This window comes from Mugil cephalus, chromosome 15 (genome assembly GCF_022458985.1).
Source record: "Mugil cephalus isolate CIBA_MC_2020 chromosome 15, CIBA_Mcephalus_1.1, whole genome shotgun sequence".
In the NCBI taxonomy this organism is placed as follows: Eukaryota; Metazoa; Chordata; class Actinopteri; order Mugiliformes; family Mugilidae; genus Mugil; species Mugil cephalus.
The window spans coordinates 1,784,029-1,802,057 of NC_061784.1; the positions used below are offsets into that span (position 1 = coordinate 1,784,029).

Here is an 18,029-nt window from a genome sequence, read left to right on the forward strand (position 1 = left end):
CTTGTATAGCAATATAGCACACCTTTTTTTATCAATCATGGCAGCGCACTGGCAAGACTATGAGATCTGAGAGGAGAAGAGGAGATTCGGCGGCAGATACCAGGCACCATGCAGGACACAGTGATTTATTGGAATATCACCAGCCTTTTGAAAGTGCGGGGGTTTGACGAGTCCATTCGACAGATCATCAACAAACTGAAAGCGTTAAAAAGAAAATACCTCCTGATAAATGACAGGATGAGCAGGAGCACCATGGTGTCCACTGAAATACCTTGTAAAACAATGTAATGCATGTCTCATCTCATCTTCTACAGCCGCTTCATCCTCACTAGAGTCGTGGGGGTTGCTGGTTGCATCAGGTGAGAGGCGGGGTACACCCTGGACAGGTTGCCAGCCTATCTCAGGGCTAACACAGAGACAAACAACCATCCGCACTCACACGCACACCTTGGGTCAGTTTAGGGTCATCAATCAGCCTAACGAGCATGTCTTTGGAGGTGGGAGGAAACCGAAGTACCCAGAGAAAACCCACGCAGACACAGGGAGAACATGCAAACTTCACTGGACTCGAACCCGTACCCTCTCGCTGAGAGGCATCAGGTGACACCAAATGTCAAACCTCATTACTTTTAGGCAGTGACATAAAAAAGTCCCAACCCAAGTTGATGGCTCATATCCTCTTAACCTTAACCTCGCATTTAATATTAAGGTCAAAATATTTTACACCACTGCTATTAGAAGTAAATATTTACTATTATTTAAAAATGCAATCCTTCCACTGGTTTATTAAAAGAGAATAGGACTGCATCACAGACACTACTTGTATTCACATTTAACACAATTAAAAGATTAAAGAGGTGATTTGTCCAGGGAGGGGATTGGAGCATAGCTTCAGCTGAACAACAACTTCTTGTGCAGACAGTTCTAGTATGAATGTATTATCAGCTAAAGGGGAGAAGTCAGGGCATCTTTTCATTTGAGATCTCCTGTGACAATTCTGTGACATACTCAGGAGAACACGTCTTGACCTGGAAACGGCCAGTTGTCCCATGCCATGCCAAGGCACGGTATGGGACAACTGTCCAGTTAAAGTCAGATTAAGGCAATAATTAGTTTGCCGATGTTTTAGACGTTGGTCAGCCGATGGCTGATGTCTGCTGCCGATTTGTCTGGCCGATAATTGAAAGTTCCCCTTCTATTTATAATAATTCATAATAAAATGACATACTAATAACAAAGGATGCAAAAAAATTCTGAAGTCAACACAACTTTTATTGATAAATAGAAAACAAATAGACAAAAAAATATATAAAAAATATAAATTAACAATTTAGTGCACAATGGTTGTTCAAGGAACATTTATATAACAAACATAATTCTTCTCTTAACGTATATATAGCCTACATAAAAACTGAAAAAATATAAATTAACAATATGGTGCACAATGGTAGCGAACTTTTTCAAAGAACATTTATGTAACAAACATAACTTTTCTCTTGACATATATTTATGTAAAAACAGAAAAAAATATCAATGGTAGATACACAGTATTAGCCCACACACACCCTGTTACTATCACTGTCACACACAAACAGTTCAAATTCTGCAACTGCGACAACAGAAAAATAAAACCGAACTCACAACGTCACGGGTGATGGTTTTAATGGTAATGTCAAGTTACCTATAAGCTACAGTTGGTCGAAGGCTTGCTATAATTTCCCCACCGTTTAAGGCTCCATTTAATAATGTACCCATAAAAAGGTAAATATATGCTTATTGTCTATGACTTTGAAAGATGAGAATTCAAGCCTTACCTGTTCTCCCAGGAGAATTGTGTGTTCAAAAAAGTTTTGGCTTGGGTGCTTCTCATGCAGTGGCTGCACGATCCACCGCATCAATAACAGTGGGCTGCCCGCAGACGTGAAAAAATTTAAATTGGCCATATCGGCCACAACCATCGACCGATGCCGATGGATTAAAAAAGGTCAAATATCAGCCGATAAAATCGGCCAGCTGATGAATCGGTCGCCCTCTGGTTAACATACTGACTTATGGCCTTGTAGACCTAAGCCCAAACACTCAGCGGTCAGGTGTCTGGGTCTTAATCCTTGAGGTTTTGTTTCAGTTGACTTGATTCACACCACTCAAGTACTATCTTTGGTTTCTGTCCAGTATGAAGCTTCCTCACTAACTGGGTCACATCCTGTCCTGGGACAAAGACCAACCACAACACTTATTGATATGCGTGCCTTCAGACAAGAAAGGACAAAAGTGTCAAACATCGACACCTTTTCTTCACCTCATCCTTGCTCCTTTCATCTTACGACAACTTTACACATACTAGTGGCTGAGCTCATCCACATGTGCCTGGGGAGGTCTTTGTTATACAGCAGACGAAGAGTCAAACAGTGTCCTGCTCAGCTTACTGTGCATGTGAATGATGTATGTGTGTGTGTGTGTGTGTGTGTGTGTGTTGGCGGCCGGCCTCCACCCGACCAGGAGACAGGAAGGGGACAGGAACTACGGGAAGCTGATGTCTAATCTCTCTAGACACAACTCCTGTGAAATACACACAAACATGGTTTTCACCACTCATACATTCACCGCACAATTTTCTAAACATTGATGTTGACTTGCAGACACTATAACATACACTCGCCACATGACACTAAACACGGCCAACACGTGAAGGGAAATCACTTTTTTATTTTTTGCACTGTAGTTGATAACCTACATCAGTCAACAATGTTCTTGAAACCTTGAAATATATGGTCAGTAATACCTGGAGCACAATTGCTACCACCTCTATGGCTTAGTTTACCGTACAGACATGACAACAGTATCAATACTCTCATCTAAAGCTGGATTAACGGTTTGACTGAATTGTAGTTTCACAAATCCCCTTCCTCTAACACCTTATAGCTAGGAATCTGTGGCGCCCGTTATCTGTAACTTTCCAAAACCAACTTCATTCAACTTCACACCCAATTCATGCTGTAATTGAGCAGCTGAGTGGACCTGAGAGAGGAGCCTGGCCTTCTGCTCCTCTCTCTCTATTTATGTGTTTTTTTTTACAATGTGTGGCACTTTTCTTGTGACCAACTCAATACAACACTGTCTGTTTCTCCCTGGAGAGACTGTCTTAAAATGTGCATTTTAAACACTGTCACGTCTCCCTGCTCTCTCCAACAAGGCCACCTTTTCTCTGCACATGGACATTCAGCCACATTGAACACGAACCACTTCTGAGAAATCCTAACCCAGCCCCAATTCTTGGCAAGAGAGCAAATAAAACCATTTCTAAACATTTTGAATTATTGATACATTGCTTTATTTTTAAATGCGAAACATGGAGGTATCAAATTGCCCAATGCTCTGGGGCCATGTCTGATCGTAGGGTATTGGTTTTGCAAAATTACTTGTGATAGCTGTATCTCCTCTTTTACACATGAGATTCTCAGTTATTGTTAACAGTAACCCTCATGTAAAGAAATTACTCCACAGCTTGTACTTCTGAGGGTATTCTTGGTTTCATGTGGTATCATATGATGCATAGATTTAATATTAAAAGAAAGAACTGAGTCCACAGTAGTGCAGTGCACTTCCACAAGCTAGAGCATGTTGCCAAAGGCAGCTGTTGTAGTGAAATCATTCGGATAAGTCGTTGTATTTTTTATACTGTCCAAGGAGGATATTTTCCTCTCCTTCAGCCCAGGATCTTTATACTGTTTGGAAAGGGTAGTTCACCTACGCACAAATCACGCGACAATTTCTCACGTTTTGGATATTTATTTGGTACACAGAGAATAGATATTGATTTCAGCGCTGAGGCTTTGGTCAGTTCACATTAGGGGTAAAAAGAACCAAAAGCTCCACTTCAGGGACGTACAGTGACCTTATTCTACCTAGACCCCGCCCGTAAGACAGTGGGGAGGAGTACTGCCTCTCATGTGTCAGTGAGTTTCTATGTGTAGCCGATTAACTTTATCTGGTCTCCAGCATGTGAGATATTAGGGTGTAATGTGTCCTAATCTGTGAGCAAGCTGTAGCGAAGCGAAAGACAACTTCTGATATGGTGAGAGAGCGTAAGTAACACTCTTCTTGATTCTTCCCAAGGTTATACATAGGCTGAAGGCCTTATTAACCCCTTTAAAACACAACAATACATTTGTCATCTATAAATTCAAAATCTCCTGGCATTTCTTCTTTTTCTATTCCCGTTTTTCATTATCCCCTCTCTGCCTCCATTTCTCTGCATGTACAAGGGTAATTGGCTCTCTGTTTCTTTAATTAAAATGAGGCCTAATTGTAGTTGAAGCAGGGCAAATGTTCGTAGGCCTATAATTTCCCTATCACACTCCTCAGCCACAGAGAAAGTAGAAAATAGGAAGGGAAAGGGCACACACAGAAGGAATTAACACACAAGTCAAAAATAGCTACTGTTATACGAAAATTGAATGATGAAAAATATCATTCAATCAATTTTGTGGTCAGTGGTCAAAACCTGAAGACAACAGGATAAAAACATTTCCTGTGTAGTTCTCCTTTTAGCCAAAAATACAGGGTCAGGTTTTACATTTCAAAAGAAAAGCATGTACAACACCCTCTATTGTTGTCTCCCTCACACAGAAAGTGTAATACCTCAACCATAATATCTTTTGTCTTTTTTCCCCCGACATGGTTTGATGATTAAAACCGTGCTCACACTGATATCTCAACCCACCTACTTCAGACTCCCCTCTCACATGCTCTACTTGAGAAAAATTGGCTAATGCAGAGTTGTAATATTTTTCCATGGCTGTAATTCCAGGGCTCAGTCTCTGTCGTCTCGCCAGCACCAGTATCAGTTTAGACTTCTCTGGTGTCTCCTCATGTCGACAATTGTCATGTAATTACTGTACAATTGTTTGTTTTGGGTGTTGAATAAGGCCAGATGACGATTGTTCATTGTTCCTACATTTTGCTTGCAACCAGGGCAATTTTCCGGCGGTGGGTGGCCGTCACCGCTGAAAGAATGTACGGGGAAAAGCCGGCTTCCTCTAACAGGGCTTAAAACTGTATCTACTTCAGCGAAAGGCAAGGCCATGCAAGCACATAATAGAAGCACTCACCATCTCATAGAAACACTCACGCTCACGCATCCTGTCTCATAAACCTTAATGATAGAGCAGCGATAAACAGTGATTACCATTCCTGGGGGGTGGGGCGTTTCTTTTCCAATCCTTCAAAAAGAAAAATATAAATCAGAATATGAACACAGAGGCAGGTGAGCATGTGAAAGGTATAGATAGGGCAGGCAGCACAGTGTAGCCTATAGGGATGAAGGTGTCTTTTTAAATTATGCTGGGATCTCAAAGTAGAGTAAATGCAGGGAAAGCATCCGCCTGAACTTTGTCATCCAATTATCCTCACCATCTCTCTCCTCTTTTTCTGCTCTTTGCACACTTTCCTTTCTTCCTCTTTATCGTCTTGGAGTGTTATTGTAAAACGGTCTGCTTTTGGGGCTTAGAAGTAGGAGGAGTGAGAAGCATATATGTTTATATTTCCTTAAAAGGAGTTTGCACAGAGAGTAAAATAAAAAGAAACTGCCCATACAGCAGGAGAAGCCATTGATTAAAGTCACATTTACTTCTCAGTGAGATGCAGTGACAGCCTGCTGCATTTCCAGGCCTGAGGGTAAGTGATTCCATGTCATTGCTTTTATATGCATTGTGTATAAGACAGGTCACCCACAAGGAGAGCCAGAAAATGACACCGAGGTGGAGTGCAAGAAAGATCGGGGTAATTTGGCAGCGAGAGTGGCATTGTAAAGGAAATGAACTCAGTGTTTGTGTGTATGTGTGTTGCTCACTGTGAAAATGTAATAGGAATGAACCTATGAGAGGCAGTGGGTGTAATTGAATAATCATTGAAGTCATTATGGAAGAAATAAGGATATAACAAGATATGTCTGTGGATGCCACTACATAATGTCTGATTAAATAATTGGTCCTTTACAGTTAATTATTTTGTATGAAATGTTTTTGTGTTGCAATTATGCACACTTTTAAGATAGTTGTCACTGTATTTTTAGACAAATTGAGACTTTGACTTAACTTATTAAACTTATTATGGTATTAACAGTTCAGGGTTGATGTTGGATTACGTATTTGAAGTGAAGGATTGTGGGTATTCAACCAATGCAGAGGTAATGAGGACATGCTTGATGCAGTCCTCCAGCAGGCAAACTTCTTATTGCATCCAGATGATGGTGCTGTGCATAGGTTGAATGTTTGAATTAGGTTGAAAGGTTGGGAAAGGGAATGATTGCATCAGTGTAGAGTCTAGAAGCATAAAAAGCGACTGAAGAAGCAGTAACCGACACTGGTTACATATCAAAACCTGGTTTCACTTGACTGCAAAGAACTGTCCAGTTGTGCCACGGGCAAACTTAAAAGACCTAAACAAACAAGTTTCCTACATTTCTGGTTGTTCCACATAAGGTTCATTCAGTTTGTCCTCAATTAACATTTTCCTTCCTTATTCCTTATTTCCTTATTGTTCAATTTTCCAGACTTGTGTTTTTCTTTTATATATTAACTACAACAACAAATTCCTCGTATGTGCAAACATAGAGAATTCTGATATTCTCGACACTGTGACCGTCCCTTGTCCCTTACTAATAAACTACAAAATAAATATATATATGTTTTACTTTTGTGTTGAGTTGATGGAAAACTTAAAAACACAGTCCATCTTTCAAAAAACACATTGTTGGTGTCTAATCTTTTACTGACCATTAAACATTAATTGTTTGAACAATGGCTTCTGTCTCTGGCTTCAGCTGTAATTTTGTCTCAGTGGGAAGCACGAATCAGTTTCTGACTTATCTCTGGTTTATTTTAGCGTGCTTTCATGTGTATTTCATGGTGATGTGGGCTGGTAAATGGTAAATATGATTGCCTCTCACTTCTTACAGGATCACAGAGATTAGTAGTGTAGGCGTTGCAGTTATTTCTGTAAAATACTACAAGTGTTGGTGTTGAGCTGTGCTGCGCCGCGCCAAAATATGTTCAAAGAGCACCAGATTTCCCTGACAGCTTTCATTTCTGTGCAAAACATCCTGGTGTTCTGTGTCTAGTCTTCCACTCTTTATAATCATTAGATTATTAACAGAAAGTGTTTGTCACTGAAAAAGTAGGAGGATCACACAGTATGGATGAGTTTTCATGATTTGGGCAGCATCACTTATCACGCTGACAGTGGTCGTCATCAATCTATGGGAGGTGGCGTGAGAAAATATATTAGATGTAAGCATTTTTCTTTACTTTAGGGTTGAAAGTAATGATGATTTTTATTATTGATTACTCCTGTCGTTTTCTAAATAAATGCTGTTTCCTCTAGCCTAAGGTGGTATCTTCACATTGCTCAGTAAATTAGGAAAATCTCACTTTTGAGAAGCTGGAACAAGACCTCTCGTCTTGAGCATTTTAGCTTTATATATGACAATTACTTATCAAAAATATTGGTGTTATTTTGTGTCAGTACTGCAGTATTTGTAGCAAGCATTTCAACGAAACTAATAAGACACATTCACTAGTTTCATCTGTTATTATGAATGTATGATATTGAATGTTGACAAATGGCTGAAGCCACGAAGAACTACAGAGTCGTCTAACCCCCAGACAAATACAGATGGAGGCACAGAGTCTGTTTATAATAATTTATGCTTGATTTTGACACATGTATGCAGAGCAGATGTTTTGAACAACAAAGCAATGTGTCAAAACAAGTAGGAGGTGAAAACAACACATTTAAAGAGTTGAGAAAATTAACACTTTGGCCTGGTCCAGCATTCAGAGCAAAGCATCATTTATTTTATGAATGTAAGATTTCCAGAGAGTTTGTTGCTTAAAATTAAAATACCATACAACACAAGACATTGTAGTCATATTTTATTAAATCCCTGTGGATATTTGTTCGTTTCAGTCATTGGCTTATTCTTTATGTGGAGTACTGCTGTAATTGAGCAGTGTGATAGAAAATTGGTCCATTAAATACACCTGGAGAAAACAGAGCTGGGGAAAATAAATCAAGATAACTTTTATTCAATACAGAGGCGGAGGTAGTCATTTATTTATCTAAGTTTGTGTGTGTAGAGAGTGTATTGTGTGTTTATGAGAGACTGACTTAACTGTCTAATCTTATATTGGAAACCTAATTCAACAAAGCAGCTTAATAACCCCAATGATAAACCTCCATTTCCTTCAGCATTCATTTTCATGCAAGTGCTCTACTTGATGGTGACAACATTAAATCTTATTTATTTGTAAACCCGAACTGCCCACCCCTTTAGACGAGCTTCTGCAGAGACTAGGTAGGTGCTCTAACGGCTGGTCTGTGGCAGAAACTTCTCCCCATCGGTATAAATACCAGTTACAGTCTGCTAAGACAGCTGGGGGAAAAAGATATCCTCACATGAAAAGAAGTCCCTTCACCCGAAACAAACTGTGCTTCAAGTTACATGCAGTCCAGGTCTCAGATTTTATTGGGATACTTAATCATAGCAGAACTGCTCAGATTGTTTGTGAGCTGGCAGACTGCCCCTCAAAAGATTACAAAAAATCTATTCTATTGTAATCACAGATCGTGACCGGAAAGGCTTAAATCTTGTGTTTGTGTGTCTGCGTCTATGAGAGTCTGGTGGATTCGGCTTTTCGTACGACTTGTCTCTGTTCTCCCTCGACAAGAGTACTCTTTTCATCAGATTTAGTGTGACCACAGGCATGCTGTGTCACTGGGAATATAGGGGGCATGGGGGAATAACAACAAACATGCAACAACAATTTTAGGCTAGTGGGATTGCTCTTGAAGATGTAATTGAATAGTTAAACTTTATCTTCTTCCCTAATCCCAGTATAAACCATTTGTGATACTTGGCAGAGAGCTAGGGACTCAAAATATGCTCATGCAATGAAAATAAGACTTCTATTTGCCATTTTTACAGTTCTAGCTGAGAATGATACTATGTTTTTATCCTTTTCACAGAGGTCCTGATGAACACTAAGACTGAGACATCTGATCTCAAATGGACGATCTTCTCGCTTGCCAAACCCGAGGTATGTAACCCCAGCTTTACTATGTTATCTGTATTCCTAACAGAGACATAGTGGTGACTGGGGATTCTTGGCCTCCAGCTGTTCCTTTGTTACTTTGGCTATAAAAGAACTCCTTATATGGCAGGGAACTGACAGAATAAAGGAGACGCCAGAATGGATGTGGGATTTAAACTATATTGAAAGTAGATGCTTTGATATATCCCGTCAACCTTGGAGTAGAAGTCACTGGCTGCCCACAATTTTGGATACTGCAGCCAAAATAAGACATATTTGTAATTTGATCATGAGAGGAGTGGTTGCTAGGGTATTTTTGCCAGGAGAGTCGGCGACCAAAACTGCTCAACTTGCCGATGTCTCAGAAGGAAAATGAGTGAAGCTGGCAGGGAGATTTCTGGAACAGGACAGAAAGTCTCAACCAATGTTTCTGTGCTTTTGATCAAGATGCAAAGCAGAATAGATTGACAAGCTCTGAATAGTTTGCAAGGCCATCATCATTTTAAGCAGGTTTTTCATGTTGTCAAAAATGTGCTTGGTTTTGTTCTTTAACGTTAACTTGACACGGAAGAGTATAAAACTGGGGTAGTCAATGCTGCCGTGATTTTTGTTACAACTTCCAAGCAACTCATGCGCAGGAATACGTGAATGTTACTGCTAAATGTTAGATGTTGCATCCGTTATTAATAAGGAAGCCAAATAAACAGAATATTTCTGTAAAACTTCCATTGAAATTAAACCTCATCAGTGTTAACTTTTGGCTTATTCCGTGTCTCCAACTGCATGTTTAGTGTGAGCTATGATCAGGGAAAGAGAAAGACTGATTAACTAAAGATGTAATGGTTGACTGTGTGTATTCATCCTGAACTCTTCTGTGCACAATGTTCAGTTCAGTATGATTTCAGTTTTGTGCATCTTCATCACAATAAACATTTTGTTCAGAGACATAGGTGCTGCCACAGTCAATAGTATTTATTTTGGGGGTCTAGAAGCTGCATTTCTTTCAAGAGATCCAAACCTGGCTCTGAGTACTCTGCTGCACTGTAATTCATTCAGACCAGTATTCTGCCTCAGTCAACACGACATCTGCAAATGGATTTTCAAAGATTTACATATTTACATAAGTGAATTTCTGAGCTCCAAGTTCAGCAAATCTGCTAAATTCTGCCCTGAGTATGTTAATTTCTTGCTTGTTTCCTACTCTTGGGAACATAGTGATGGTTAACATGTTTACTGTTGACTCAGAAGTCAAACATTAACATTTTTTTCTTTTTCATTTGTATCCCTGGAAAATATAGATTTGTGTATAGGGTTTTTATAGCATACATATTTGTGATATCCCCTCTGTATTCTTGTATTTCAGTCTATAAGTGTGCGTTTGAGGGATAAAAATCTGTGTCTGTCTTAGATGATGTGTGCAGCAGTGTTCTTTGTTTGACAAGTGAGACTTGTATTCCCACTAGCTGTGCTGCAGCTCAGTGGGAGGAATGATTTAACAACCCAGATTCAAATTTGGGCTGGATCAGAATCCACAGTAGGCCAAAGCTGTCCCCCAGGCCTCTGACAGGTGCAGTAAGCACAGGGCCAACAAAGTACTGCTACATTATTATGATTAAGAGGACTTTTAATCTGACCAATTCCATAAAAAAACCCTTGTGAAAATCTTTATAGGTGAGTTAAATCTACTAACAGTGCTCGCAGGTTTTCTGGGTCAGATGTCATTTTATCATGCAGTCTGACAAGCCTTTGTTCTCTTTGCTCTCAGTGGGAGGAAATAAGCGGTTTAGACGAGGAGAACAACAGTGTGAGGACATATCAGATATGCCAAACCAACAGTTCATCCAGCCATTGGCTGCGCAGTGGCTTCATCCAGCGTCAAGGAGCATCTCAAGTTTACGTTGAACTGCGGTTCACCGTCATGGAGTGTTCCTCCAGAAGCACGCACCATCGCAGTTGCAAAGAGACCTTTAACCTCTACTACTACCAGGCAGACTCCAACGAGGCCACAGCCACTTACCCACCCTGGATGGAGAACCCTTACACCAAGGTATCTATTCCCAGTCCCTCATGTTATAAACAGCTGTGGTTGTTTGAGGAGATTGGTTTTCTTTTTATGACTAGTACCACTCAGCCTTAGAGAAGTACATTACAATGTCGTATTTGACTCAGGATATCTGACATAATCAACTGTAGGTTTTTATATTAATATTGATTCATCTGACAGATCTTGAACCACGAAATGTTTGCAATCAGTCATCAAATAAATGAAAACAGTTTTCTGTTAAAAATCCATGAAAATTTACATTTGAACAACATTTTTTAACAAAAATATGATATTTGAATCATTCTTGAATATCATTCTGGAAAGTGGACTTCTGCCTTAATGTGGATTAAAAGTCTGGATTATTTGACATCTGTCGCACTGAATTTGACCTTTTTAACTATGTTATTCTTACTAATAGGAAGAGCATCTAAGTTGTTTTCTTTCACAGAAATATATCTAAATCTCTACAAAACAAGACATTTTTAACATAACGCCCACTGTGTAATGAATGTGTACTGCGCTGCACACATTCATCACACTGTGCTGTACACATTCATATTATGCTACATTCATCACACACCTGACCAGTTTCCAGTGTTTTTGAAACTTTTCTTTCTTTCCCTCTAATATACAGTTGACTTACTTCTACTACCCCATTTTTTTTATTGAAAAAAATTAATTTTCATTTCACCGAGTAAAAAGTACCTTTTTTAGTTTTCGTTATTCATTACACTTGCTATATTGTCTATCTTACTTTATGTCCAAGTCATCCTGTGGGAGCATGGACTTCTTAAGGTTTATCATCAGGATTTCATTTTCCCAAGCACATAGTTTATGATTTTTTTCTGCACATCTTTGTCAAAGCACTGACGTTTTAGTGTTCTTGAACACTACTCCAAAAGTTGTGGTCAGAAAAGTCCCTGCTCCACAGCTTCATTACCACCTAATAATGTAACTTTGACAGAAAAATAAAAGTGATGAAATGTTCATTGTGATGAATTACCTTTCTCTCCCTGCAAGTTGTGGTTCAAAGCACACTGTAACAAATGGGAAACAATGGCTGCAAGGAAGGTAGTGAATCAATCTAAAACTGCAGTGGTATGTTTTGGAAAAGGCTCAGTAATATAAAGCATATGGACTGTCTAGTTAAAAGGCTGTAATAGCAATAGCTGTAACATGCAACAAGTCGTTTTTAAGACTGACTCCTGTTTGCTGGAATCTGGCCATTACATAAGATCTTTTCTTTTTCTTCCTGTCCTAGGTGGACACAGTGGCTGCGGACTTTCTACTGAGGAAGGGTGGAGAGCGGAAATTTAATGTGAAGACCTTAAGACTGGGCCCTCTTTCGAAGAGAGGCTTCTACTTGGCTTTTCAGGCTCAGGGTGCCTGCATGGCCCTGCTGTCTGTCAGGGTGTTCTTCAAAAAGTGTCCTCCCCTGGTCAGTGCCCTGTCCGCTTTCCCCCAGACTGTTCCCCGTACCTTAGTACAAGAGGCTCAGGGTGTGTGTGTGGAGCATGCCGCTCAGCAGGGGTCCCGACTTCGGCCGCCTAAGCTCTTCTGCGGGGAGGATGGTCAGTGGGTGGGCCAGCCAACCACCTCTTGTGCATGCATACCGGGATTTGAACCAGCTGAGGGGCACACTCGATGCACAGGTAATGAAGGTTAAGCCACACGAACATACATGCATGTTTATAGCCTACACCCACATAGGCAGCAGTGCAGGCAGACTAAACAAGAAAACAATGGCAAAATGAGTGTGGGGGTTCACTAAGGGTTGAAGCATTGGAAAGGAAATGAGAGACCGAGGAAGCTAATGAGGCAAGGGAACTGCTGTGACACAGAGGGTACAGAGAGAGAGGTCAGGTGGAGCAGCACTTATCTTAGAAAGGAAGAGCAGGGTCAAAGGCTTACTGCTGTGACAACGTATGGTTCGGCTGAGATAGGAGAACTGGAGAGGTGAAGGGAGCAAGTCAGGGAGGTGGTGCTCCGGGTAAAGATCATATCACTTTGAGAACATCAAAGCAGACAAAAAAAACAGTAAGTAGAAGCGGGCTGATTCTCTCAGCTGTGCAGCAGCTCTGTCTAATGAGTCCAATTAACAAGCCTCCTGCATGAACACCCTCAGCACATGCACTCGCACTCATTGTATCACCACAACACATAAATGTTGAACACTAAAAACAAAGAAACACAAGAAAATATGTAGTTTCATCTCCCCATGTTTGAAGGTAGGATTCAGTTTGATCTCTGCGGGAGGTGTAATGATTTTTTTTCCTCCCAACGTAAAATAATTTCCGACATTTTGCTTCTGGTGAAGTGGCATTTCCAGTGCTCTGTCACCAAAGAGAGCTGTGAGGGGAAAAACACTCACTGGGCCATAAAGGGAAATTGCCTTCATAGAAAAATTGGACAGTTAATTTGCTTCGTTGGCTGGTCATTTTCAGAAAATGAAATTGACATCCAGGTTTAAAATAAAATTCCTTTTGAAGTAATACTATTATCTCTTGGAGATAATATGTATATTTTCTGGGTCAAACACAACCATCTGACGTAAAACTTATGAATGCTGTCAAGATGATTTAGTGTTTCAGATGGACTTGATTAAAATATTTTAAACACGTCTTTGAAGTGAACCCCGTGCAGACTATGAATACTGCTATAAGGGAGGGATATGTTTCCCTATATCATAGCCTAATAGCATAACTGCCTAAGTCCTTTTATGACTTACTGTTAGAATATAAATAGAAATAGAAATACCAATGTGCTGCTAAAAATAGTTTTTTTCTTGTTTTCCGAAAATGTTCAAATGCAACTTCAGCAATTATGCTATTAGGTGAACGATATGCTAGTATAGCTTCACCAGTGTTATACAACCAGTTACACAGACAACAGCCTAAATAGACTGGAAATATGCATACCTACCCAAGCAATGATAAATAGCAGACTTGTTATTTGCTTTTCATATCTTCATTTATCAGGGTCAGTTTTGAAAAAACAAAGCTCCAAATAACAAAACAAAATGATGACTTTTATGACTATGGAATATTATATTATATTATATTATATTAGATTAGATTATATTAAAAGCGGTGATTATGGTTTATGGAAGCGTTCAGGGTTGCAGCTAATCTGAGTTTTGTGCAGGTCTAAATAACATCAGGGTCGAGATCAGTAATAGTAACTTAACACTTAACAACTACACCCCATCCTCAAAAGCATTAGTACCTTTCTTACCGTCTTTTTAATTTGAATTGTTTTAACTAACAACTATGCGTTGTGTTGTGTAAACTGGTAAATTATGTCACAGCTCTCAGCACCCTTTTCTGTATGTGTAAATGTGTAAAATTCCTTTGACAAAATGTCACTGGCAATGGATCAGCCAGAGTGTTGACCCTGCGAGACATGTCAGTTTTCTCTACAACAATGCTCCAGTGGCTGGTGTGAAAGTCTATTGTTTTACACCTCTCACTCAGCAGCTGCATTTCAGCTACCACACAAAACACAGAATGTGAACTCTGTTGGGGGTTTAGTGAATGTATGTGGTGATTATAAAGTGACAGCTCAGTATGCAATCAAATGTAAGTTGAAGAGGGTGCACTCATGTGTGGAAGCTGAACGGAGCAAATTGTGGTTGTGGCTAATCATCAGTATTATCCATCAATATTGTCATCTATATACTACTTTAGTTTTTTTGTGGAATGCTTATAGTCTATCAACCGTCAGATAGTGATCTTTCTGTTGTGATATATAACAGACTTACCCAACAAATCTGAGAAATATTTGGTCAGATTAGATTGTTAAATTAAAGTAATTTAAATATTGCTGGTCTTATTCTTCAGAAACGGTCAGATAAATTCAATCATACGCAGCATATCCAACAGTATTCTGCCCTCACTAAATTGACTATTCCTATCAAGCTCATTACTGTGATTGTCTCAGTTTACAGCCCTCATTAGACTCTTCTGTCTGTCAATCTGCTACCCCCTTGCACCTCAGTACACTGAAATAAAAAACGCAAATTCAGCCTGACATGTTCTGCACAGGACACAGTGAGTGTGAAGATCTTTTGAAATAAGATAATCCTTTAATTTATCCCACGGTGGGAACGTGTTCAGTGTCACAGCAGCATATAGTTAATAACAGTGCACAAGACAAGAAAAAGTGAATATTAAATAAATACAAAAATACAATCAAATGCTAGAGTATGTAGTGTTTTAAAGAAATGAGGGTTAATGATAATCTGTCTTTATGGTCTCATTATTGTTCCCAGCCTGTCCTGTGGGCCAGTATAAGTCGAGCACAGAGGGGATGTGCACAGGCTGCCCTGGATTCAGCCACGCCACCAACAGGGGAGCGTCAGTTTGTGCGTGCCGCTCTGGGTACCTACGAGCCGAATCAGACACTCCAGACACCCCGTGCACAAGTAAGTACACATTAAACAGCATTTACTCCGCATTCAGATATGGAGGATCCAGTCTCTTCTTCTCACTCTTTACCATCCCCTGCTTTGTTTTTCACTGATGTCATTTAGCCACTCTCCTAAGCTGCTTTGTGTTCTTTGTCCCACTGCCAAGCATTGACATGCATGTCTTTTGTGACAGATTGTCAGGATGGGGGGGGGAGGGGTCTCTACAAAGTAAAGTAGGTATTGAGGGTCTCAAGTGACACCTCCTTGAGAATTCAGGAATTTCAGTTCAGTCACATTTGTGACTGAGACGTGTGAATGGGAAGGACTTTTTAATTAGGCACACTCTCTTGAAATGGCCATAAAGAAGCTTAAAAGTGTAAAACAATGTGAAAAATCTGAATCAGGCTGTTGATAGTGTCTTTTCTCTGCAGGTGTGATAGAAATACAATTTGCCTCCAGCAATTTACTTAACAGTGGCTCTGTCTTACTCATTAATTGCATGATTGGGCCATTCTCATTATATATTCTATTTTTGTACCAGATTGCATGTGCGGTCACAATTTGTGTGAAAAATATCAAGCCAGCCAAGACATCTGTGAATCATGTATACATACATGCATATTTCAGATTACTGTGACAGTCATGCTGATTTGTGGATTCTGATTGATAAGTGAAATGTATTGACTCTTAAAAACCTCTTGAGAAACATTCCCAAATGTTGAATTCATGCACCCAAAATTGAGTGTGATGTTGCCACACTTGTGTTTCCAATGAGAACACCATTAGCTCTTAAGTTAGCTGCAGGCTGAGCGTCAGAGCTCTGTCTCGTTGGCAGGCACAGAAACTCATTCACAGTGCCTGAGTGGTCTTGTTGTTTAGTTATGCTTGGCTTGAGGCAATCGCTATCTTCTTACAATTTTCAGACGGCAATCATTATCATCCAGTTTCAGACAAACATAATTGCACTAGTTAAATTCTGCCGCACATATGCCGCCTCTGTGATGCAAAGCCACTGCAAGAGGATTATTTTCCGGTTGAGCACACTGAATAAAATGTCTTTACTATATATCAGAGATGGTAAGCAAATGATCTGCGTGGGTCATGTAAAGGTAAAGCAGCACTGGATTGACAAAGCAGATATTAACTGTATTTGACAGAGAACATTTATATACTGTGAATACATCAAGACAATGCAACACATATTTCACGCCAAATAATGTGACAATATTGGGGTAAAACTGCTGAAGCTTCATATAAAAAGGGAAAAATAATCAGTTAATATTGCCAAAGGGATATTTCTGGTTTAGAAAATTGCAACACACGAATCTGACTAAGATTTAAACCAAAAAATATTACATTTTGGGAGATATTTTCCTTCTTTAAGGTTTTATGAGGAGATTAGTTCCACTGCCCTACCAAAGACTGGCAGGTTTATATGTTTTGCTAAGCTAACTGGCTTATTTGTTGTCATTGTTCTCAACTAACTATTTTCTTCAATAGGTTGGTTTGCTATCACACTCATTTTAAAAAGAAAACAATATCCTCTGCTGATTTATATTAATTACAAAAAAAAGGCCAAATAAGCTCAACTCTGCATTTTTTTTGTCACTGTAGGAACTCCATCTGCACCGCGCAACATCAACCCCCTGTTCAACGACACCACACTGATACTGGAGTGGAGTGAGCCTCTGGACAATGGCGACAGAACAGACCTGAGTTACACCGTCAAGTGTTCTGTGTGTAGGTCACCCAAGGAATGGTGCACCCCCTGTGGAGACAGCGTCAGCTACCGTCCGGCGCCGGAGGGCCTGCTGCGTTGCAGGGTGGAGGTATGGGGCCTGCTGCCCCACACCACATACACCTTCACTATCCAGGCCCTCAATGGGGTCTCTCTCCTCAGCTCCAAGGAACCAGCCAGTGAAAGCATCAACTTGACCACGAACCATTATGGTGAGAGGAGGAACGGATCAGGTAGAAAGGTACGAGCTGTCAAAATTTCATGAGGTATTTAGAATTCTTTTGCCGTCTGTGCAGTGCCATCGCTGGTGTCTGTGATTCGGAAGAGTGAGTCCACCGAGAGCAGTCTGACCCTGCACTGGTCAGTCCCAGCTCAGCCAGAATACCCCATCCTGCATTATGAGCTGCGCTACTGTGAGAAGGTAAGAACTCCCTCACGGCATCCCTCAGTGGGCTGGTCACATTCTGTTCAAATTTCACAATTTGGTTCACAGGCATACTGTGCCTCACAATTGAAAACCTCTTTGAGACAATGCAGATGAAGCCAGCAGGGTGTGGCAGGGCAGCTCACATAGAGCAGACTTCCCCCACAGTCCAAAAACAGAGATTGGGTAAATGGAAATTAGCTGGAGCCTGAAATTGACAACGGATTCCTGAAACATTTAACAATTTACAATTTATTGCAGTATGTCAGCTCAAAATATGAACATCTGATTTCCAGTTGGTTAAAGATATTTAAATTCTTCTT

At 40.1% G+C, this 18,029-nt stretch overlaps 1 protein-coding gene across 5 annotated transcripts in view; it reads left to right on the top strand.

Annotated features, from left to right (window-relative positions):
- ephb4a (eph receptor B4a) overlaps positions 1–18,029 on the top strand; it is a 38,373-nt gene that overhangs the window by 13,085 nt on the left and 7,259 nt on the right. For 3 of the 5 annotated variants that reach the window (XM_047606883.1, XM_047606879.1, XM_047606880.1), the window contains 6 exons: positions 9,028–9,098; positions 10,858–11,139; positions 12,398–12,788; positions 15,407–15,559; positions 17,159–17,494; positions 17,579–17,703. In XM_047606883.1, the coding sequence (XP_047462839.1) occupies positions 9,028–9,098; positions 10,858–11,139; positions 12,398–12,788; positions 15,407–15,559; positions 17,159–17,494; positions 17,579–17,703 (1,358 nt within the window). Of the gene's footprint in view, positions 1–3,983; positions 4,086–9,027; positions 9,099–10,857; positions 11,140–12,397; positions 12,789–15,406; positions 15,560–17,158; positions 17,495–17,578; positions 17,704–18,029 lie in introns of those variants that run through there. The other 2 variants (XM_047606881.1, XM_047606882.1) reach the window with 2 other exon arrangements.